This window comes from Nyctereutes procyonoides, unplaced genomic scaffold (assembly GCF_905146905.1).
Source record: "Nyctereutes procyonoides isolate TBG_1078 unplaced genomic scaffold, NYPRO_anot_genome, whole genome shotgun sequence".
Lineage (NCBI taxonomy): Eukaryota > Metazoa > Chordata > Mammalia > Carnivora > Canidae > Nyctereutes > Nyctereutes procyonoides.
The window spans coordinates 2,434,630-2,460,119 of NW_026575041.1; the positions used below are offsets into that span (position 1 = coordinate 2,434,630).

Sequence of the window (25,490 nt, forward strand, 5' to 3'; positions counted from 1 at the left end):
TATTCAGTGGTGTTCTGGTAAATACTTAACAACTGGCTTGAGGGGATTGAAGTGGAGCTCTATTTGTAGCATTCACTAAGTCCCATGGTAGAAATACTCCCACCATGGCCAATTTCAAGCTACTAATGTCAAAAGAGGTAGCTGGGAAAAAATGCTCACAATTGGTTCTAGAAAGCCCACAAACCAGATCCAGCCTGCTACTGCCTATTATATATAGGGTTTTTTTTTTATGTTTAATAGATTTTTTTTTTTTAAGTACAATTTACTCCCTAATGTGGGGCTTGAACTCATGACCCCAAGATCAGGAGTCATGGGCTCTATGAACTGAGCCAGTGGGGAACCTCTTATTTTGAAAATTTTATTGGACAAAATACATGTAACATAAAATTTGTGATTTTAGCCATATTAAGTATATAATTAATTCAGTAGCATGAACTGTGTTCATAATGTTGTACAACTATCCCCGCTGTTATTAAGACTTTAATCACTCTAAATTCTGTACGAAGTAAGCAGTTACATCCCATTCTTTTTCCCCATAGCTCCTGTTAACCTCTAATCTACTTTATTTTCATGAATTTGCCTATTCTAGATATTTAATATAAATTAAATCATTCACTGCCCTTTTGTGTCTAGCTTCTTTCACGTTTTTTTTAAAGAGGGGGGAAGGGGATGGACAGAGGGAGAGTTTTTTTTTTTATTTAAATTTCACGTAGTTAACATACAGTGCAATATTGGTTTCTAAAGTAGAATTAAGTGATTATTCACTTACATACAATACCCAGTGTTCATCACAAGTGCCTTCCTTAATACCCTTCACCCATCTAGCTCATCACCCCCCTCCACCTCCCTCCATCAACCCTAAGTTTGTTTTCTATTATTAAGAGTCTCTTAGGGTTGTGGCACCTGGGGGGCTCAGTGTTTGAGCGTCTGCTTTTGGCTCAGGACATGATCCTGAGATCGATTTCTGTATGAGGCTCCTCGCAAGGAGCCTGCTTTTCCCTCTGCCTCTCTCTCTGTGTCTCTCATGAATAAATAAAATCTTAAAAAAAAAAGTGTTTATGGTTTATTTCCCCCTGTCATTTTCCCCTCCCCTTCCCATATGTTCATCTGTTTTCTTTCTTAAATTCCACACATAAGTGAGATCATATGGTATTTGTCTTTCTCTGACTGACTTATTTCACTCAGCATAATTTACTCTAGGTCCATCCACATCGTTGCAAATGGGAAGATTTCACTTTTGATGGCTGAGTAGTATTCCATTGTACATATATGTCACATCTTCTTTATCCATTCATCAGTCAATGGATAGATGACTCTCTCCAGAGTTTGGCTATTGTTGAAAATGCTGCTACACACTATACACATTGTGGTTTATGTGCCCCTTCAGATCTGCATTTTTGTTTTGTTTTGTTTAAAGACTTTTTATTTATTTGACAGAGTGTGCTAGCACAAGCAGGAGAAGCTTCAGAGGCAAAGGGAGAAGCAAACTCCCCACTGAGCAGGGGGCCCGATTTGGGGCTCAATCCCAGGACCCTGGGATCATGACCTGAGATGAAGGCAGATGCTTAACTGACTGAGACACCCAGGTGCCCCTCAAATCTGTATTTTTGTATCCTTTAGGTAAATAACTAGTACCACAACTGCTGGATTATTAGGGTAGTTTTTAACTTTTTGAGGAACCTCCATTCTCAAGAATGGCTATACCAGTTTGCATTCCCACCAATAATGTTAAGAGGGTTCCACTTTCGAGAGAGAATCTTAAGTAGGTTCCACGCCCAGCACAGAGCCCAATGCAGGGCTTGATCTCACAACTCTGAGTTCATGACCTGAGCTACAATCAAGAGTCAATCACTTAACCAACTGAGCCACCCAGGCGTCCTAGCTTCTTTCCCTTTAGTGTGTATGTATGTATATATATATTTTTTTCTTAAGATTTTATTTATTTGTTCATGAGAGACACAGAGAGAGGGAGAGAGGCAGAGAAACAGGCAGAGGGAGAAGCAGGCTCCATGCAAGGAGCCCGATGTGGGACTCGATCCCGGGTCTCCAGGATCACACCCTGGGCTGCAGGCGGCGCCAAACCGCTGCACCACTGGGGCTGCCCTAGTATAATGTTTTCAAGATTCATCCATGTTTTAGCATGTATTGAAACTTCATTCCTTTTTATGGCTGAGTGATACTCCATGGTTTGTAAATACCACATCTTTTTATCCATTCATCTACTGTTAGACATTTAGGTTGATTACACCTTATGGATATTGTGAAAATGCTGGTATGAACATTGGTGTACAATATCTCTCTGAGTCCGTGTTGTCAATTCCTTGGGGTATATACTTGGGAGTGGAATTACTTGATCATATGGTAATTATATGGTTAACTTTTTGAGGAACCACCAAACTGTTTTTGCATACAGGCTACACAATTTTATACTCTCACAGCAATGTATGAGGGTTCCAATTTTCCCAAATTCTCACCAACACATAGTTTTTATTTTTTATTATAGTCATTCTAATAGGCACGAAGTGGTATCTTCATGCTGTGATTTCAATTTGCATTTCCCAAATGATTAATGATGTTGGGCATCTTTTCATGTGCTTATTGGCCATTCACATTACCTCTTTGGGGAAATGCATATTCAAAACATTTGCTTATTTAAAAAATTGAGCTGCTTGATTTTGTTAAGTTTTAGTAATTTTTTATAGTATCTGGATATTAAACCCTAATCATTGCAAACATTTGCAAATATAAAAATTTGCAAATATTTTCTCCCATCCCATGGGTTGTCTTTTCCCTTTCTTGATAATACCTTTGATATGCAAAATTTTTTAATTTTGATGAAGTCCAATTTACCTATTTTTTTTTTGTTTTGTTGCATACTTTTAGTGTCATATCTAAGAATCCATTGCCAAATCCACTGTCATGAAGATTTAACCTTATGGTTTCTTCTAAGAGTTTTACGGTTTTGGCTTGTTTGCTTCTCTCTCTCTCTCTCTCTATTTGAGAGGGAGTTGGGGAGACAGAATCTTAAGCAGGCTCCACACCCAACATAAAGCTCAATGCAGGGCTTGATCTCACAACCTTGAGATCATGACCTGTGCCAAAATGAAGAGTCAGACATTTAACAAAATGAGTTGCCCTGGTGCCTTGACTCTTATATTTAGATTACTGATCCATTTTTGTATATGGTGTGAAGTAAGGGTGTGGGTATATGTAGTTTTACATTCTACTTCTTCACTTTAACATTATAAGCATTTTCCCATATAATTACATATTCTTAAAAAATATTACTTTAAATATCTTTATAATATTCCATTATACAGATCGATCGAATCATTTAATTATCACTCTGTTTTAGACGTTTAGGTTGTTTGAAATTTTTCAGTATAATAAATACAGCTATGAAAACAACCTAAATAAATCTTTGAATACATCTCCAATTATTTTAAGAACGAGTCTAGAAGTGAGATTTCTAGGTCAAAAGACATTGCTATTTTTAAAGCTCATCCATTCAACCATATTTGAGTATCAACTTTGTGCCGGACACTGTGAAACCTGTACTTGTGGAGCTTATATTTTTAAAGGGTGGGAGAGGGCAGTGGATAAATAGTAAACACAGTCCAAAGTACGCCATGGAGAAGAGAAAAGAAAACGGGCAGGGTAGAGAGTGTCAGAAGTGCCAGAGTGTTGGAGGGAGGGTTGAATAGGGTATTGGATAGGGTAACCAGTATAAGACATATTTAGAAGGTAAGATTTTCACAAAGACTTGAAGGAAATAGAGTTAACCAGGTAGATAGCTGAAAAAAAAAAAAGAGCACTTCAAATGAAGGAAACAGTACAAAGTCCCTAAGTGGAAAGCTTATGGGACGTGTCTGAGGAACAGCAAAGTTCCCAGAATGGTTGAAGTGGAACAAATGAGGGGAACAGTAGTAGTAGAGGAAGTCAGAGAGATAAAGGGCTGGTCAGTTCACACAGGGCCTTACAGTCCTAGGGAAAGGATTTCACTTTCACTCTGAGTGAAATGAGAAGAGATTACAGGGGTCTGAACAGAAGAATAACATGATCTGACTTTCATTTGAAAAGGGTCACTCTCATTACTCTGTTGAAAACAGACTATAATGGGGGCAGGGCAGAGAAGCAGAGACCAGTTAGGAGGCTACTGCAAACTCCTGGAAATAGATGATGGGACTCAGTACAGGGCAAAATCAGCAGAAGTGATGAGAAGTGGCAACCTAGGAGTTTTCACCTACTTTGCCAAACTGCTTCCTAGATAGACTATCAATTTGTACTTGCACTAGCAGTAGGTAAGTGCCTGTCTCACTGCTCCCTGCAGCTTTTTAATGCTCATTGGTATTTTGACTGATGATGGAAAGCTGATTTTAAAAGTCAAAGATTAAATCTCTAAATCCCTAAAAGCTTCTTTGGGATTTGTAAATATTGCATTTTAATAATGTATCTTTGTTAATATGCCTTTCCCTAAAATCCTTTCCAACTCCAAAGAAAATTGATCTCACTTTACGGCCCCCGCCCCCAGTCATTTTCTGATTTTAGAACCAAGGTGGACAACTTGTCTCTTAATAAGTATTATGGAGGTCTGCTATATCAAGAAGAAAGTCAGGGGTTTAATCTGGAAAAGTAAAGCGATCCAGTCTCATGGCTGAAATGTATATTCAGCTTCATGTGAGAGATTGTGTGGCCAAGGGTAATTACACCCCTGTTTTCTCATTTCAGATGCCTTTTACTTTGGGGAGCAATTACAGGATCCTCTTTCAGTATTTCCAGGTAGACTTATTTTTCATTCACTTGAATTTGGCAGATATAAGATGGCAGAATAGAAGGAGCTTTATTTGGTCCTCCAACCCTCTTCATCTTATAAATGACATCCTCAGGCCAAGAGAAAGGAAAGGGACTCAGGGTTACAGACTGCTGATGCTAGAACACACCTTAAAGGCCACTTGGTCCACCCTCACATTTGGGGCTAGAGCCTCCTCTGTGACATGCTCATGGGATTATTCAACCCCGCCCTTGCATCTCTACAATGAACTCCCTCTTTTCCTGAGACCCCTACTCTACTGTGAGACTACTCTGTCTGAAAATGACGTTTCATACTTCACTTAACTCTACCTGTAGTTTCTGCCCTTTAGAACAGAGCAGATTTAAAGACACATGCATCCTTAATTACAGAATTTACCACACTGTACATCACTGGCAGGTTTATATTTCCTGTCCTGCCCCTGCTCCCCAAACTGTAAGCTCCCTGAAGACATAGCTATGGCTTATTTGCTTATATACAATGGCTCTTGGTCACTTCCTCCTTCCCATTCTCTGTCAACACACCACCCCCTCCCCTCCCCACACTTTACCCTAGACAAGTAGTATGTGAACTTCTCAAACATAAGATTATGGTAAATAGCCTTTGTGGCCAGTAGAGAATCTCTTCACCACCACCAGCTTTCCCTCTCTTAAAAAGGGCATCAATGGTAAACTAGGCTTCCTCCCTACTCCTGGTTTTGTTTTGTTTCCTTGTCCCCAAGTGATATTATTCATCTTGCTCCTTCTGTTGCTGATGTTGGCATCTCTAAAGCCTAGCACAAATAAGGCATAAAATAGGTATCCAATGCAGAGATTACCAGGGGGGTTGTACACTGGAGCTATGAGAGAGGTGTTTTTTTTTTTTAAAGATTTTCTTTATTTATTCATGAGAGAGAGAGAGAGACAGAGAGAGAGAGAGAGAGAGAGAGAGGCAGAGACACAGGCAGAGGGAGAAGCAGGCTCCATGCAGGGAGCCTGACGTGGGACTCGATCCTGGGTCTCCAGGATCACGCCCTGGGCTGAGGTGGCGCTAAAGCGCTGAGCCACCAGGGCTGCCCTATGAGAGGTTTGTAAACAAGAGAAACAAATCCAACAGTGTCCTTGGCTTTGAGAGAGTCACCAACTAATGAAGGAGAAAGATGGGTAAGTAGATAGTTAGAATGCTGCCTGAAGAGTGTCATGATAAAGGCAGAGAGTGGGCAAAGAAAGGTCCTTCATTAAGCAACATTTTCTTAGTACCTATTGTCTGTCAGGGATTATGCTGGGGACTAGATATTCCTGGCTGTGGATAAGAAGAAGGAAGAAGGGCATTCCACACAAAAGCAGGAAAGGTAGCATTTTGGGGGGGGCATCCATAAGTGGCCTGGTTTGTATTCTCCTTGGTTCTAAGAAACAGGGCTGATGGGTTAACCACACCTGAGGGCAAAGGTTGTTTTGCTGGCTTGAACTCATAATTTTGAGTTCTTATAACCATGTCTCCCTTTATCAGGGATGACCCTAATTTACCTTCTTAATTCTGTCACTATGTCTTAGTTTCATACTCCTAGACAGGACTTCTCTCCTAAACTCCTGACTCATAGAGTATCTAACTGCCTACTCAACATCTCCACTTGGATGCTTGCTATACTATCAAGATTATATGGTAAGTGGTTGAGTGTGGTGTCTGGAGCTAGACCTAGGCTTCGGTTTGAATTCCAGCAACACTACTAATTACGTGTGTGATCTTGGGCCACTCTGTTTTCCCATCTGTAAAATGGAACTATTACTTACCTAGTAAGTTGGTATAAGTATTAAATTAGTTAAGATCCCAAAGCACCAAGAGCCAGGCAAATAGTTAAGAATTCAAAGTCATCTATTATTATTATTTTAAGCTTACAATATTAAAAAATAAATCTTTACTTTCTATCCTTCTACTCCCTTCCAAACCTGTTTCCTTGCAGTTTTCTCTACACCAGTAAATGACAACTCATTCTTCTAGTTCCTCAGGCTAAAAATCTTAGAGTCATCCTTGATACTATTCTTTCTCTCCCATCCACATCAGCAAATCCTTTCAATTCTACCTTACAGAATATTTTCAGAATCTTACTATCTCTTGTTGCCTACCCACTTTCTTACCAGATTATTGCAGTAGCTTCATAATTGGTCTCCCTGCTTCTACCTTTAATTCTGTGCAGTCTGTTTCCCACAGTAACCAGAGTGATCCTGTTAAAACATTAAATCAGATCATGACACTCCTCTCTTTAAGCCTCACAGTAACTTCCCATGACAATCACAGGGAAATCCTTTTAATGACCCACCTGGGCCTCAGCCACCTTCTAACCTCCTCTGCTACTATCTGCCCCCATGCTAACCTACTCTCCAGCCACACTGGCCTCCTTGCTGTTCTTAATGTATCAAGTATCTTCCCATTTCAGCCTTTATCCTTTCTATTCCCTCTTTCTGGAACTCGGTTCAAAGGTCACCTTATACTCTTTGTAAAATAGTACTCTCAACTTCCATTAATCGCTATTCTTCTCATCCTGTTTTTTCTTTACAGCACTTAACCTGACATACTATATAATATATTTACTTGCTTAGGGGAGACTGTCTCCCACCACTTGAGTTATAAGCTTAGGCCACAGTAGCACTTGCTAGTTTGTGGCTTTTCCTTGTTGGAAGTCTCCTCCTAGCACACTCCAAAGACACTCTCATCGACTCTCAAAGACCCAAGGGAGCAGAATGCATTCCAGGTCCCAGTTGTCCAAGGCTACCTGGATCTGTGGAAGCTCATCAGAGGTAAAGATACAGAGTTCAAAATAATACACCATATACATTTCTTTCATTTGTCATACAAAAGATATTCTTATACCTTCTTATACCTAAAATGTGATTTCATTTGAGCTTCAAAACAACACTAATGTTTGGGACACCTGGCTGGCTCAGTTGGTGGAACATACAACTCTGTATCTTGGGGTGTGAGTTCAGACTCCATGCTGGGTGTAATGATTACTTAAAAATAAGATCTTAAAAAAAAAAAAAACACTAATGTTATTTCCCTCATTTTGTAGATAAGGAAACAGAGATTTGGAGAGGTGAAGTGTCTTTCTAAGATTTTTTAGCAAGTCAGTGGTGGAACTGTTAAGGTAATCCTAAAAGCAATGCCTTTTCCACACCTGCCAAATAACTATGATTTAGTCCTTGAAAGGAAGTCTGCCCCTTCTGTCCTTATATTCTTTGAAGATCAAGAGTGAAGAAAATAAGTGGACACAAATGAGCTTTTCTCCTTTGTATCCTGAAAGCTATAATAGTGATCAGGTTTCCTGGGATTCTGATGTATATGTTTTCATTGCTTTATACATGTCAATGCAATCTGATCCCTTCTTGTTGTCACTAGGATTAGGACTTAAGAAATATAAAGCTATTTTTTATTAATATGGAAATTAGAAATACTAAGACAAATCAGAGGACTATGTCAGAAATGACTTGATCCTTGATCCTTAGGAAGAAAGCAAGAGTATCAAAAGGCTAGTGCAAGACTAACTCCTTGGTTTACAAAGACAAAGAGGATTACTCCTTTGTGAGTAGGGGGACACTTATGCAAAGACGGTATTTTAGGTCTGCTGCTCAAGATGAAAAAGAAAAAACTGTCCCCCTTCCCTGCCCTAAGGCCAGAGTGACCAAAACCCAAACAAGAAAAAAAAAAAAAATCAATTTGCCCAAAAAGAAGAGGGCAAAAGGAAGAATATAATTTTGAATCTGAGTATGTTTGGAGTACTATGGCCTTCTTTTTTTTTTTTTAATTTTTTAATTTTTATTTATTTACGATAGTCACACACAGAGAGAGAGGCAGAGACACAGACACAGGCAGAGGGAGAAGCAGGCTCCATGCACCGGGAGCCCGACGTGGGATTCGATCCCGGGTCTCCAGGATCACGCCCTAGGCCAAAGGCAGGCGCTAAACCACTGCGCCACCCAGGGATCCATGGCCTTCTTTATCTAATTTAATCTTCACACTAATTCTATGAAAAATCTTAATAGTCTCATTTTAGAGATGAGTATACTGAAACTTAGACTTACCTTAAACAGCTTATAAATAAATAGAGAGTGGAGATAGAACCCAGGCCTGCTGAGTGAGACAAAGTTCATTCCTACCAACTTCCCTACACCTCTCCTCAAAACATGATTCCACTCAACATAAACCCTCTGGATTTGGCTGCCATACCAACACCTCCACCCCATGTTTCAGCTTCATAATCTGGGAAAACAGAAAATTACTCTGGAGAGTCAAATTGGTCAAAGATGGTTCAGTTACCCAAATAAACAAACAAAAACCTATTTTTCCTGCTCAGCATACTAATACAGCTCATGTTTATGTTATTGAAAAGCATTACACGTATTCAAGGAAATAGAGTTACAAGAGGTTTAGAGGTGATTGAGTCCAATTTGCCACCCAGTACAGGAGTACTTTTTAATGGCCCACACAGCTGGCCACAGAGCCTCTGCCAGCACAGCCTTCTAATGATGGCAGCTCAACCTGTTCAGGCAGTCAAAGCTCCTGCTGGAGAGCTCTGTAAGTTAAGAAATTCTTCACTCTGGCTAAAAATCTGCCTCACAAAGTATCTAACCCTGGAAAGCTTCCCAGATACTGGTCCCGGTTCTACCAGTCTCTTCCTTCTGCTCCAGGGCAATCCTCCACATATATGAAGATATCAGTTATTCTTCCTGCCTTTCTCTTGTCCAAATCCAACAGATCTAATTCCTTCAACCTCTTCTCCTGGTTGCCTGCCTTTAGCCAGACTTCAATTTATAAATCCTCTTCCCTTAAAGCAATTCAATTTTCTTCTTGTTTTGTTCACTCTTCTGCTGATGGGTTATCCCCCAACTTAAAAAAAAAAAAATCAAATGACATAACAAGATTCTGGTGATGGGTGATCAGTGAAGGCTGAAAATGAGTTAATCCAGATTTCATCATTATACATCAGCATAGTTAACATCTAGCAAATGCTTACTTCTGCCCTAACCAGATGTAAGGTTCTTTACATAGGAACTTAAAGTCTAATAGGGAAATAATATAGTTTACTTATATTAATCTATAGGTAATATATATGACATATAATACAAGAATGATAGGGTGTTATCATAATGGTGTACACTGAGGAGGGAGGGAAGAACAGGTCTGAGAAAGCTGGGAATGGCTCCTCAAAAGAAGAAACGTTTTAATTGGTCTTGAACAATGAGTGGAGGAGTTTGTCAAGGGTGTGGAGGAGTGGAGACAAAGAAATATATATATTTCTTTCAGGTATGACAGCATGAAAGCGTATGACATACTAGGGAAATGGCAAGTAGTTCAGTACAGTTGGAATTTATAGTGTGTAGGGAAAAGCAAAAAAAAAAAAAAAATGAAGATAAAAAGGTAGACTGAAAACAGATTGTGAAGGGATTTGAGTGCCACACTAAGGGATGGAATTTTTCACTCAGGAATTCACTGGAGAATTTTAAACTGGGAATTTCAGATTTGTGTTTTACCTACTCCTGCAGCAATTATGCACAAGGGTTCAGAGTGGGTGAGATTGGAGGAGGGGCCAGATAGGAAGTTACTGCTGGAGCCCAAAGGCAAAGCTAAAACAATAACAATGGGATAAAAAGGAGATGGAGGACAACAAAGATGTCTAGGAGACAGAGCCTACAAAACACCATCCTGATAGCAAAACTTCACTTTTACTGCTATGAGCTGAAAGGCTATGGAAGTAAGATGGGAAACATTCTAACTAGGTTTTGTAGGCTTTTTGTTGCTTCTTTAAGAGGCATAAGGAAAGAAAATAAATTAAATGGACTCTTGAATCTGTTGGCTCCAGAAAACAGCCTGAATCTGAATTTCTTCCTAGTTGGGAGGCCCGGCTGTTGAGAGTGCTATCCCAGGGAGACTGCAGGTCTAGGAAGACAGCCATTCTACAGTGCTAGCTCGGGACCTGCCCACTAGACTTGAATCCGAGGTAGCCTAAACATTGGATTTAAGGCCTACCCACCCAACCTCCCACTAGTGAGCCCCATGGAACTGTAAGGGCGTCAGTAAGGTTCTGTTCTTCCCAGTTAGGGCAAGGCAACTCCTTCTGAGGTAACAAAAAAGGGGAAATACCATGATCAATTGTGCTGACTTGTGTTGCATCTTCAGGGAGAACTTAACCTACAGTTAAAAAGCCAGCAACCTGTGTGGGTCATTCACCCTGGCTGAGCTCTAGAAGAGGAAGGCTGCTAAAACCAGAGGAGGCTTAACTTGGTATGTCTTTCGTGCAAAAAACCACTACCATCATCAACAACAAAAAAAAGATAAGAAAATGTAAAAGCCAGTATGTTAAAGCCAATAATAAAACCGCTCCTTAGGTAAGCACATAAAGCCAAGTGTGTGCTGTTCCTGAAGGGAAAAAAATTCCTTTATAAACCTAACAGTTTCTCCAAAGCTCCATATTCGCCGGTTTGGGGTATGAGAAAAATTTTGATGGAAAGCAGTTGGCTTATTCTGTCTTAATCTCCACTCCAGGAGTGGGGTGCTGCTGCTGCTGCTTCTACTACTACTGCTACCATTTATTTATTTCATCTATGAAGGTAGATGGGAAGTACTCAACACTTTAGAGATTATTTAGTGAATGATTCCCCATCCTCCCTGTATTTATCTTCTAAAAAGAAATAAAAGAGCAAGATGAAATTTTGCAAATTCGTGATTCGGTCCATAAATCCCTTTTCCCTCCCAGGGCAATTCACTCTTTTATTCTATAATTCTGTTTTAAGAGATCTGGTAAAGGGGAGAATCTTGCTTAAATTCAATAAAATATAGTGGAATGTTTGTTCTTCCTATCTGAAGAAAAAAATTAGATGCCTACTTCATATTTCTGCAATTCCAGAAAGACCAAAGACCTAAATATTAAAAAAAAAAAAAAAAAAAAAGACCTTAAAACTATTATGAAAAAAGGGATCCCTGGGTGGTGCAGCGGTTTGGCGCCTGCCTTTGGCCCAGGGCGCGATCCTGGAGACTCGGGATCGAATCCCACGACGGGCTCCCGGTACATGGAGCCTGCTTCTCCCTCTGCCTATGTCTCTGCCTCTCTCTGTGTGACTATCATAAATAAATAATAAAAAAATTAAAAAAAAAACTATTATGAAAAAAAACAGGAGAATAAAGTTTGACCTTGAAATTAGAAAGTATCTCTTAGGAGTACCTGGGTGGCTCAGTGGTTGAGCATCTGCCTTCAGCTCAGAGCATGATCCTAGGGTCCTGGGATTGAGTCCCACATCAGGCTCCTTCTTCTCCCTCTGCCTATGTCTCTACCTCTCTGTTTCTCTCATGAATAAATAAATAAAATCTTTAAAAAAAAAAAAAAGAAACTATTTCTTAGAGGAGATCAAAAGGATAAACCACAAAAGGTTGATAAATATAACTCACCAAAATTTAAACAAAGTTAAAAAACAAGTACAGATGGGCAGCCCCTGTGGCCCAGCAGTTTGGCGCCACCTTCGGCTGGAGTGTGATCCTGGAGACCTGGGATCGAGTCCAACATCAGGCTCCCTGCATGGAGCCTGCTTCTCTCCCTCTCCCTCTGCCTGTGTCTCTGCCTCTCTCTCTCTCTCTCTGCCATGAATAAATAAATAAAAAATCTTTAAAAAAATTAAAAACCAAAATGGGTTTTTTTTTTAAAAAAAAAACAAGCACAGAGAAAAGATATTTGTAACAAATGTATCCTGAATCAAGAACTCATATTAATCAACAAGAAAATAAAAATAAGCCAAGAGACTCTAACTATGGAGATTCACAGAAGAAATCATTCAAATACTAGGGAAAAGAAGGAGAAAAGGAAAAGATATTCAATCATATGTTATCAGCAAAATGCAAATAAATGGAAAGAAATATTTTACATCTATCAGACTGAACAAAAATTTTAAATGTGACAATATCAAGTGTTGGGGAGGATCTAAAGCCATGGGAATCAGTAAAAGCATTCTGAAGGGCAACTTTATAATACCTAGAGATACACAACCTAGCAGTTGGGAAATTGGATTTTGAGTTCCAGTAAGATGGCAGGATACTGATAGGCAATCAAAGATAAGGACTGACATCCAAACAAAACAAAACCAAACAAAACAAAACAAACAAACAAAACCAACACAAAAACCCAATACAAGCAAAGTCAGAGACAGGAATTCCATTTAAGGAACAAACAGACTGTTTTCCAAAGTGGCTACACTATTTTTTACATTCCCACCAGCAGTATGAGTGCCCTCCATTTCTCCTGGTCCTTGTCAACACTTGTTGTTACCTTTTTGATTAGTCATCCTAGGGGTGTAAAGTGGTATCTAATGGTGGTTTTGATTTGCATTTCCCTGATAATTATGTCAAACATTTTTTCATGTGGTTATTAGCCATCTGTATATCTTCCTTGGAGAATTGTCTATTCAGGTTCCTTGCATATTTCTTAATTGGATTTTGTCTTTCTGAGTTGCAAGAGTTCTTGATATATGCTAGATACAAGTCCCTTATCAGATAGATGATTTGCAAACATTTTACCTCTGTGGGCTTTTTGTTTTCTTCATGGTGTCCTTCGAAACATGAAAGTTTTTTTTAAAAAAATATTTTATTTACTTATTCATGAGAAACACACAGGGAAAGGCAGAAACATAGGCAGAGGGAGAGGCAGGCTCCTGGTGGGGAGCCTGATGTAGAACTCGATCCTGGTACCCTGGGATCATGCCCTGAGCCAAAGGCAGACACTCAACCACTGAGCCATCCAGGCCTCCCAAAAGTTTTTACTTTTGATGAAGTCCAATTTATTTATTTTTTACCTTTGGCTGTTTGTGTTATTGATGTTATAACTAGAAAGTATTGCCAAATCTAAGCTCACAGAGATTATCTCCAAGTTTTCCTGTACAAGTTTTATAGTTTTAGCTCTTATATTTAGGCCTTTGATCCATTTGAGTTAATATTTGCCTGTTGTGTGAGATACTTCATTCTTTCATATGTGGATATACCATGTCCCAGCACCATTTGTTGAAAAGATTATTCTTTCTCTATTGAATTGTTTTTGGTACACTTGTTGAAAACTGACTGTAGGGGATCCCTGGGTGGCTCAGCGGTTTAGCGCCTGCCTTTGGCCCAGGGCGCGATCCTGGAATCCTGGGATAGAGTCCCGGGATCGAGTCCCGCGTAGGGCTCCTGGCATGGGGCCTGCTTCTCCCTCTGCCTGTGTCTCTGCCTCTCTCTCCCTCTCTATGTCTATCATGAATAAATAAATAAATACATCTTAAAAAAAAAAGAAAAGAAAAAGAAAAAAGAAAACTGACCGTAAATGTGAGAGCTAGATTCTGGATACTCAATTCTATTCCACTGATCCATGTCATCCTTATGCCAAAACCACATTGTCTTTATTATCATACTTTTCTAATAAGCTTTGAAATTGGGAAGGATGGGTCCTCCGACTTTGTTCTTTTCAAGATTGTTTTGACTAATATAGGTCCTTTAAATTTCCATGTGAATTTTAGTTACAGCTTGTCAAAATCTTCAAACAAATTAGCCAGGATTTTGATAGCGATTATATTGAATCTGTAGATCAATTTGGGAATTATTACCTCTTTAAAAATATTAAGGCTTTCAATGCATGAACATGGGATGTTTTTCCAATTATTTGGATCCTTAATTTCTTTCAACAATATTTTTGGTAGTTTTCAAAGTATAAGTTTTGTACTCCTTTTGTTAAATTTATCCCTGAGTATTTTATTCATTTTGAGGTTACTGTAAATGGAATTGTTTTGTTAATTTCATTTCTGGATCATTTATTACAACTGTATAGAAATATAATTGATTTTTTGTTTGTTAAAGAGCATGTGCACGAGTGGGGGGAGGAGCAGTGAGAGGAGGAGAGAGAATCTGTTTTTCATTTTTTTTAAAAAAATTTTTTTTAATTTTTATTTATTTATGATAGTCACAGAGAGAGAGGCAGAGACACAGGCAGAGGGAGAAGCAGGCTCCATGCACCGGGAGCCTGACGTGGGATTTGATCCCGGGTCTCCAGGATCGCGCCCCGGGCCAAAGGCAGGCGCCAAACCGCTGCGCCACCCAGGGATCCCGAGAATCTGTTTTTCAAAGATTTTATTTATTTGAGAGTGAGTGATAGAGCACAAGGGGCAGAGGACCGATGCAGGGGTTGATCCCAGGACCCTGAGATCATGACCTGAGCCACAGGCAGACGTTTAACTGACTGAATCACACAGATGTCCTTAGACATTTTTTTTTTATGTAAGAAAATATACTTTCTATTTTGTTTAAGCTACCATTAATCAAGCCTTCCAGTAGCATCTTCAGGTATTCATAAGTGATACACAGCAATCAAATGATGGAGTTAATATTCAAAACGAGGCAGTCCTAACCATTAAGCTATATAAGAAACACTTAGCATTGAACTTGGTAGGGAATGGGTACTCAAATGAACTGATTGCAATAATATTACTCACTCAGCCTTCTTCCTTAAGGTTCCAAAGCTCCTCAGGAAAGTCAAGGATTGTCAGTAACTTAAATCACTCAGGAAGAGGCCACCCCCTTTGGACACTGTGCCCAACCCTCTTGTCTGCATTTCTTTTTAAGGTTTATTTACTTAATTCAGAGATTGAGAGAGAGAGAGAGAGAGAGAGAGAGAGAGAGAGAGAGAGAGAGAAAATGAGAATAGAGGAGAGGGGCAGAGGGAGAGGAAATAGAGTCTTGAGCAGACTCTGTGCTTAGTGCAGAGCCCAATTCAGGGCTTGATCTCACCACCCTGAGATCATGACCTGAACTGAAACCAACTTAACCGACTGTGCCATCCAGGTGCCTCTTGTCTGCATTTCTCAATTCAATTCTCCCAGCTCAGGGGTTACCCTAAAGAGGGAAAAGGGAAGGAAGATCTGGAGCCAGGTACTGGATGCTCATACCTACCTATCTCATGGCACCACAAAGATTCCAGGCCTCCTATCATGCACGTATAAGAGAACAGAGTTCAAGGAACCCAGCATAAATTTAGAATCATGACATGACAGCAGCTGTGGTGACACTGAAAGCCAAAGTCTCTCCCTGGCAGCCAGAGATCTTTGGAGGTAACAAGAAGTGTGGTTTTGTAGCTTAAACAAGACCACGGACTATTGATTTTTCTGCCTCTTTTCCTGCTGAGAGCAGTAATAGCAAAAATCTGATTTAGACACTTAAATTCAAGTACCTTCCCCACCAGCAGAGCAATTTTCAAGTAATCACACTTTTGACCTCAACCAACATGAGTCCTTTTAAAGCCAATTTTGGGGGCCGATTATTTAGTTTTCCTAACATGTGCAGGGAAAAAGATAGGATTGCTGGCTAACTTGATGGAAGCTGTAGCTTCTATTCCAATGTCCAAGGTTTAGGCTGCTGGCTCACAGACCTCTTAATATTTCTGAGAAGGGGATAGCCACCCCTCTGTCACAGCTAATACATATGTCATAGCTGACACATGATCTCTGTTCCTAAAGCTGTATGGAACTCAAAAAGCATTTCCCAGAGAAATTATGGCATTAATGATGGTAAGATTCCTATACAAACTCAGATTTGGGAGAGAAGAGAATGCTTATTTACTGAACACTTACACTAGATGGCAGGTACGAGCATCAGAATCTTCGAAGAAGCTTGTGAAAATAGATTGTTGGGAACTACCTCCTGAGTTTCTGATTCCACGGGTCTGGGGTAAGGCCTAATAATTCTCATCTCTAACATGTTCCTATACCTGAAGCCAATGATATAAGATATAAATCAGTAAATCACAGAGATCTTAGAAACCCACCATTGGGTCCAAACTCTCAAGCTTTTTCCACAATACACCTGTGCTCATGACAGCAATGATGAGGGATGGATAGGTACAAGGATGGAGCTGATAGAATGTGTGTTAGTATATCCTGGGGAAATGGGAAGACAAAGAAAAAACAGATAATAGATACCATTCATGGTAGCTTAGGAGCTGTCAATGGGTTACAGGTGAATTGAGATACTAATTCCTTAAGCATATAGAGTGTCTATGAAGGAAGTGGGGCACAGGAGCTCCTGGGCAGCCTTGTCTGTTTATCCAGTTCTCTATAAATATTATCATTTTCTGTGTGGAGGTACTGGCTTAGAGTTAACTGCGCATCACCGCTTTAGAGAAGAGTCTTAGGACAAAAACGTTTATTCCAAAACCTGAAGTCAATTTGCCAGATACTTATGGGACCTCTGAAAAGGCTTCATTATTGACGGCTTGATAATTTAGACATTTATTCATTCAACCAGTCAACGGTCACTGAGAGTTTATTTTGTATTAGGTGCTGTGTGAAGCACTGAGGACATAGCGATTGCCTGTAAGAGGTATGTATGTTATAGAAATATAAACGATTATAAAGCAGTAAATACAGACTATAAGTAGCTCAGTGATTAAGAGTACGGAATATCCAAACTTAGGCTTGATTCCTCCCCTCCACTACTTTCTGGTTCTGTGACAGGGACAAGTCTTTCCATCTTTCTTGACTTGTGTCTATATCTATTAAAACTTTGGAAAATAAGGGTTAACTAAAATAATGATGATATAGTTCTCACACTGGAGCAGGAACCCCTGTGGGTACTAAAGGGTAAATGAACAAATATGATGTGCTATCTTGGTAGGGTAATTATACCAAAGAGTAAATAAATTATTTGTGGTATAGAAAACAAGTATATAATGGTGAGTTAAGAGGAAAGTCATATACATTTTGAAAGTAAGTCACAGGCTTCAAATAAATTTTAACCTTGAAGTACCTGCTCTGAGCTATCCCCCTCACTGATCCAGGGATGAGTTTGTTCTCCCTTATTGTAAAGTACACTTGGGTAAGAAAGTTTCCAAAATGCTGTGCATGGCCAATAATGGATGCCCACAAATAGCAACCATTACTGTTAATAATAGATAGCTGTTATTATTAACCCATCCACAGGAGAAACAAACTTACTCTGTAGTGCTTGGGATATAAGAAGGTGTCCTCTCCCCCCAGGCATCCCTTTATCCCCAGGCTCTAGACCTTTTCAGTTGCTGCCCAGAAACCCTGTGATTCCTTGGGAAGTGGACCTCCAGGAAGCAGGCCAATTCTGCAGCACCCCATTTGCCAGGGAATACTCTTCAAAACATGCAAAAAAAAAAAAAAAAAAAAGTTTCATCACCAGCAAAGTTGCTAATCTCATCAACCTCCAGGCCTCCCAGGGTTCAGTCTGCCCAAGTAGTTAACCCCCAAGATAAGAACATCTGGTGCAATTATGGACCCAGTTCCACTCCTTTGTCTCATTTAACAAGCTCTTACAGATCAATTATCTCCTTAAGTCTCACAAATAAGTGATAAAGTAGGTATTATTATTCCTCCTTTAAAAGGAGGAAACTGATGTCCTCCAAAGTAAAGAGACTTGTTCAAGTTTTCAGTTAGAGGCAGAGCCAGAAGTCTAATTCAGGCCTTCTGACTTCTAGTGGGGAATCTCCTCACTACATAAAACACAAGTCATTCCAGTAAGAATCTATGTAGCACAGCCAAAAGTCCTTTGTCAACATCCCACCAATTTTCAGCTGTATTCATGGCCACAAAATTATATTTCCATTGACTGAGAACCAGAAGTAACTAAGAGAAAATGAAATTAAATTGCAGGAGCTTAATTAGCAGGACAGGGGCACTGGTGGTGGCTACAACAATATCTGACCTTTCACAGGATACTTGTGAAAAAGCTTTCATGATTTCCTACTGATCTTGCCCAAGAATGTGAGGAGCTCTAGGGTAAAAAGCCCTGGGCTGACAAAAGGTACAGCCACCATAGGAGAGGGTTCTCATGCAGCCTCATTTTCCCAGTTTCTGAACTCTTGTTAATACTGGGGATTCCAAGGGATCCCTGGGTGGCTCAGCGGTTTGGCGCCTGCCTTTGGCCCAGGGCGTGATCCTGGAGACCTGGGATCGAATCCCACGTCGGGCTCCCGGTGCATGGAGCCTGCTTCTCCCTCTGCCTGTGTCTCTGCCTCTCTCTCTCTCTCTCTCTGTAACTATCGTAAATAAAAATTAAAAAAAAAAAATACTGGGGATTCCAAGAAAGGGTACAGAGAATTTTGTTAAGAAGAGGTAAAATAAATAGATTAACGGAATGAGTTAGCCAGCTGTTTTATAATGAAAGACAGCTAATAAAATTTTTAAATCAATACCCAGAATGTTAGAGCTGGCAGGGGAACTGCTAAACAATGTATTTAAGCCCCTTAGTCTGGATGGCAAGGAAAATAAGAGAGATGGATTGGTAGGCCTTGTCCAGGGTCTTGAGTCATCAGCAGCAGATCTGGAACTCAGCTCCTCCTTGTGCTTTCCAGACCTAGTTCCATGCTTGACTTCTTAGAAGGCTTTCCTGACACCAACCTCTGCCAGAGTTGTGGCCTCTTCCACTTACCTACCAAGTTTTCATGACAATCTGTACATCTATTTATTACGCTAGGCTCTTGGAATATAGTGGCACATCCTTTGCCATAGCATTTGTCTCACTGTACTATAACTGTCTTCTCTGTCTTCTTACATGTCTGCGTCCTTCCCTTTCTTAATCTGTGGTTAAGGTGGGGAGTCCATGGAGGGGCAATATACACAAAGGACACACACTAATTGTATATGTGTGTCTTCACAAAGTTTTGTGATCTGATGGTAATCTTAAATTTGAAGAACAGAGTGTATTAAGAAAATTGGAAGGTCAGAGTTCATCTTGAGCAGTTAGTTTAACTCCTGCTATGGCAGCAGAACACTTTTAGTTAAATAAAATCTCATCTGGAAGTTCAATATATAAAATAGGCATGAACAGATCTCTACTGGAGGGGAAGAGGGCATCCACTTGGCTTACTCTTCCCTTTAATAGCGCAGAAATTAGAGGTTCCTGGGGCAAGAGGGAGGAGGGAATGGGGAATTATTATTTCACAGACACAGAATTTCTGTTTGGGATGATGAAAAAGTTTTAGATATGCTGGGGATGGTTACATAACATGTGAAGGTACTTAATGTCAATAAATTATACATTTAAAAGTGGTTCAAATGGTAAGTTTTATGTATATTTTGCCACAATAAAGTAAATTTTAAGTCTACTTATATTTCACTGAAGGTAACACAAGCTACATGACCTTGGGCAAATTACTTAATATAGTTGAACCTTATTGCCTCATATGCATAATGATGATAGCTCTCCCTTGTACAGTTATTAAAAGAATTGGAGACAATGTAAAGTGTCTGGCACTCCAGACAAATAGTCATTACTGGTAGTCATTACTATAATAATTATCAACACCAACAGTACCAATATAATATAAAGATAATGAAAACATAATGATAAGTAATCCAATGAATATTTAATAAGTAACTAACTGCTTGCTCTGTTCTAGACATAGAAGGTACATAACTGCTGCCCTCAAGGAGCTCACAGTCTAGGAACACAAAATAAATGAACAACTCCTATAGAAAACAGGAAGCCAAGAAGGAGCAGGGGAATAATAACCTAACACCACCGACACTTCTTTCTTTGGGAGAAAAGGTTGATCTTTTCTACAGAAGTGGGAAATCATTTTGTGATCCGGGAAAGTAAATCAGTCATAAGCAAACGGCAAATTAGTTTAATGTGCATGATTCTTACCAAGACAAGATTTAATTCATCTGCTTTTTGTCTTGACATCACACTTAATGTATCAGAGCAGATACACTTACTGCTTGTGTTCTCTTCAAAACCCAAAGAGGGCTTGCTTGCCTGACATAGCTTGGTTAAGTAAGAACACTGGATTTGGATTTGGAGTCCACTAAACCTAAGCTCTAGTCGTGGCCTTGCAATTTACTAACAGTATGAACTTATACAGATTTCTGAGTCTTTGGAAAAATCTGTTTTATTTTTATTTTATTTTTTAAAGATTTTATTTATTCATGAGAGACATAGAGAGAGAGAGGCAGAGACACAGGCAGAGGGAGGAGAAGCAGGTTCCATACAGGGAGCCTGACATGGGACTCGATCCTGGATCTCCAGGATCAGGCCCTGGGCTGAAGCAGCGCTAAACCCCTGAGCCACCAGGGCTGCCCAGATGTCTGTTTTAATAAAAATTTCTTTTTTTTTATTAATTTTTTTTAATTTTTATTTATTTATGATAGTCACACACAGAGAGAGAGAGAGAGAGAGAGGCAGAGACACAGGCAGAGGGAGAAGCAGGCTCCATGCACCAGGAGCCTGATGTGGGATTCGATCCCGGGTCTCCAGGATCGGGCCCTGGGCCAAAGGCAGGCGCCAAACCGCTGCGCCACCCAGGGATCCCTTAATAAAAATCTCTGCCACGCGGTACTGTTGTAAGGACTCATGAGGTTACAAATGGTAAAGAATTTTCTAAGTTATAAAGTATTTTACCTCTTATTCATTATTTTCAGGGGTTTTGTGGGCCGGGCCCCCTTTTCTCAAGCTTCAGAGAAAATGTCATTGGAGAGTCAACTTTTGTTTTAAAGATTTATTTATTTGAGAGAAAGCGAGCGTGCACGCATATGGCGGGGAGAGCAGAGCGAAAGGGAGAGAACCTTCAAGCAGACACCCCTGCTGAATGTGGAGACCAATGCAGGGCTCAATCCCAGGACCCTGAGATCATGATCCGAGCTAAAACCAAGAGTTGGTCACTTACCCAACTAAGCCACCCAGGTGCCCCACTTGTGGTGTTTTTTTTTTTTAATAATACGTATTCTAATGGATGTAAAATATCTTTTTTTTTTAACTCTTTACATTTCTCAGATCAAAACTTCTTTCCCATCCTCCTTACCCTTTTTAAGCCATTATTACTCTTTCTTGGATTATTTACATTTTCCCCTAACTGGTCTTCCTGATTTGTCACATACCTTCTCCCCAATGCATTCTTTATATAGCAGCCAAAATCATTTTTCTAACTTGAAAATTAGACCACCTCATTCAAGTACTTAAAATCCCTTAATGATACATCACTGTCCTTTGGTTGAAATCCAAACTCCTTAGCTTGCAAGAGGTTTTTATGACCTGAACATTCAGATCCCGCCACCCCATTTCCTGCTAACTTATGTATCTATATTTTTACTCCAAATGGTGTCTGGTATTATGTTTTTATTTAGAACTATAGTTTCACTAGAGATCATCAGGTCCAATCCTCTTCTCAGGTGAGGAACCTGAGATCTCATAAGTACCTAAGGAAAACACTTATTACAGTTCACCATAAATTCAAGGTCTCATTTACTTTTGTATCCCTATTACTCAGCCCTTGATGTACCATGAATAAATACTAAATATTTTTTAGACAGATAGACTGACAGATATCAAAGCTGGATATAGAACCTAAAACTCTGGCAGCTAAACTAGTTCTCTTTCTATTCACCTTATGCTGCTTTTTTATTTCCAAGACACTCATGTGTAAAACATCTGGTATGTAGTTATGCTCTTATTAGGTACTAATGCTTTAGTAGCCATTGTTTTGTTATTAGTCATCATTATGGGCATACCTCATTTTATCGTCCTTTACAAATAGTGTGGTTTTTATAAATTAAAGTTGTGGCAACACTGAGACAAGCAATCTCAGTGCAATTTTGCCAACAGCATTTGCTTGTTTCATGTTTCTGTCTCACATTTTGATAATTCTCACAATATTTCAAACTTTATCGTTGTTGTATTTGTTATGGTGATCTCTGATTGGTGATTACTACTTGCTGAGATCTCAGAGGACGGTTTATATTTATATTTTTTTAGCAATAAATTATTATTATTATTTAAGATTTTATTTATTTATTCATGAGAGAGAGAGAGAGAGAGGCAGACACAGGCAGAGGGAGAAGCAGGCTCCATGCAGGGAGGCCGACATGGGACTCCATCCCGGGACTCCAGGATCAGGCTCTGGGCCAAAGGTGGCGCTAAACCACTGAGCCACCAGGGCTGCCCATTAATAAATTATTTTTTAATTAAGGTATATACATTTTTTTAGACATAATGCTGTGGCACACTTAATAGACTACAGTACAGTATTAAATACAGCTTGTTTTAAACATTTATTTGAGACTGAGAGAGAAGAGAAAGTGGGAGCAAGCAGGGAGAAGAGCAGACAGATTCTTGAGCAGACCCCCTGTTGTTCAGGCTCAATCTCATACCCTGAGATCATGACCTGAGCTGAAATCAAGAGTTGGATGCTTAACTGACAGCCACCCAGGCGCCCCTAACCATAACTTTTATATGTTCTAGGAAACAGAAAAATTTGTTTGACTCACTTCACTGCAATGTTTACTTTATTGGGGTGGCCTGGAATGGAACCTGTAACATCTCTGAGGTGTGCATGCATATCACCAGTATTTGGCACAGGGATTGATACAGACTAGACTCTCATTCAATTTTGAAAAAAAGAAGGAAAGGAAGGGAAGAAAGGAAGAAAGAGAGAAGTGAGTAGCCGTCTGCCATGGCAAGGAGAGTCTGGAACAGGTAGCCAGGGTGGAAGAGATTGTTCTTCCCTTTGTAGGTGAATGAACGGAGATTCAGAACATTTAATTTGGATATCTGTTGTGACTTGTCAAACCCTCTGGATGGATCACATGAAACAGGGAGATTTTTCTACTTATGAATTAATTATGTAGAGACAGCACAGATCCTCAGAGAAAACAAACTTGGTTTATAGCAAATTTTCTTTTTTAGAACGATAGTTGAAGTCGTAATTCATTTGAGCTTCTAAGTAAGGAAGAGCTGTCTTCAAACCTCCTATATTACTTATGTCAGCCTTGGATTCTCTCTCTCCCTCTCTCCCTTTCCCTCTCCCCCTCCCCTTTCTCATGCACACATATGTATGCTCTCTCTCAAATAAATAAATCTTTAAAAAATTAAATTAAAAAAAATCAAAAACAAGTGTTGGCAAGGATGTAGAACCCTGTGCACTGCTGGTAGGAATATAAAATGGTGCAGTCACTGCGGCAAACAGTATTCAGGTTCCCCAAAAAATTAAAAACACAATGACCCATATGATCCAACAATTACATCTCTAGATATGTACTCAAAAGAATTGAAAACAAGGTTTCAAAGAGATAGTTGTACACCCATGTTCATAGAAGTATATTCACAGTAGCCAAAAGGTGAAAGCAACCCAGTACTCATTGAGAGATGAATGGATTAAGTAATATGGCCTTAACACACAAGAGAATATTATTCAGCCTAAAAAAGGAAGGAAATGCTGACACATACTACACATAGATCAACCTTGAGGATATCATGATGAGTGAAACAAAAGGACAAATACTGTATGATTCCATACATATAGGTATATAGAGTATACCTATATGAGGTATATAGAGTAGTCAAATTAATAGAGACACAATATATAGAATGGTAGTTGCCAGAGGCTGGGGAAAGGGGGAGAATGGAGAATTGTTATTTCATGGATATATAGTTTCAGTTTTAGAAGATGAAAAGAGTTCTATGTATGGATGGTGGTGATGCTTACATAACAATTTGAATGTACTTAATATGACTGTACACTTAAAAATGGTTAAGATGGCAAATAATTTTGTTATGTGTATTTTACCACAATTAAAAAAAAAATAGGGGATCCCTGGGTGGCGCAGTGGTTTAGCGCCTGCCTTTGGCCCAGGGCGCGATCCTGGAGACCCAGGATCGAATCCCACGTTAGGCTCCCTGTGCATGGAGCCTGCTTCTCCCTCTGCCTGTGTCTCTGCCTCTCTCTCTCATTCTGTGTGACTATCGTAAATAAATAAAAAAAAAAATTAAAAAAAAAATAGGATGGGGATGCCTGGGTGGCTCAGTTGGTTAAGCAGTCAACTCTTTTTTTTTTTTTTTTTTAAGCAGTCAACTCTTGATTTCAGCTCAAGTCATGATCTCAGGGTCCTGGGACTGAGCCCCATGTCAGTCTCTGTGCTCAGTGGGGAGTCTGCTCAATATTCTCTCTCTCCCTCTGCTCCCCCCAGCGCTCACACTGTTCACTCTCTTTCTCTCTCAAATAAATAAATAAACCTATTTTTTTTAAAAAAAGAGGATAAGACTTAGTAACTAACTTTAAAAGGCAAAAGAAAAAGGGGTATCAAGACTGACTCTTATGTTTCTGATTTGAGGGAACAGGTGAATGATGGCACCAATTATAAACTGATAAAAGGAAAAATGAGTTATAGGGAAAGGATAATACAGGAAAGATAAAGTCCATTTTAGACTTAATGCGTCTGAGCAAAGTGTAAGAGATTCATGAAGAAGATGTTCAGAAGACACGTGGATAAACTGGTCTAGCTCTCAGAAGAGAGGTTTGATGCAGAGTTAGAGTTTATGAATCATCAGCCTACAGATAGTAGCTGGAGCTAAGTAGAAGAGAAACTGGGGTCTTAGGCAACACCAACTTTTCCTGGGTGAGTTGGGAAAGAAAAACTAGAAAGCAGACAGATTCAGGAATAGCCAGAGAGGAAGAAAGGAAAAACAAATGTAAAAATAAACCACAGAAAAACTACATTGTAACCAATGAAGAGCAAGAAAAGAGAAAACTTCTAGAAGGGAAGAATCCAGAGAATCAAATGATACAGGGGTGTCAAATAGGATGAAGGCTGATCAAATTCCATTGGATTTAACAACAAGATTACTGGTAACCACAGAGAGAACAGTTAATAAGAATTCTTCTTAGAGACCTTTTTTTCAGTCATAG

The 25,490-nt window shown here is 39.5% G+C and overlaps 1 protein-coding gene across 6 annotated transcripts in view; it reads right to left on the reverse strand.

Moving 5' to 3' along the window:
• Positions 1 to 25,490, reverse strand: part of FAM168A (family with sequence similarity 168 member A) — a 183,142-nt gene that overhangs the window by 22,959 nt on the left and 134,693 nt on the right. The window contains exon 1 of one of the 6 annotated variants that reach the window (XM_055320760.1): positions 17,782 to 17,900. The exons of the other annotated variants lie outside the window; for them this stretch is intronic. Within the exon in view, the coding sequence (XP_055176735.1) occupies positions 17,782 to 17,827 (46 nt within the window). The 5' untranslated portion in view covers positions 17,828 to 17,900. Of the gene's footprint in view, positions 1 to 17,781; positions 17,901 to 25,490 lie in introns of those variants that run through there. 6 annotated transcript variants of the gene reach the window in all.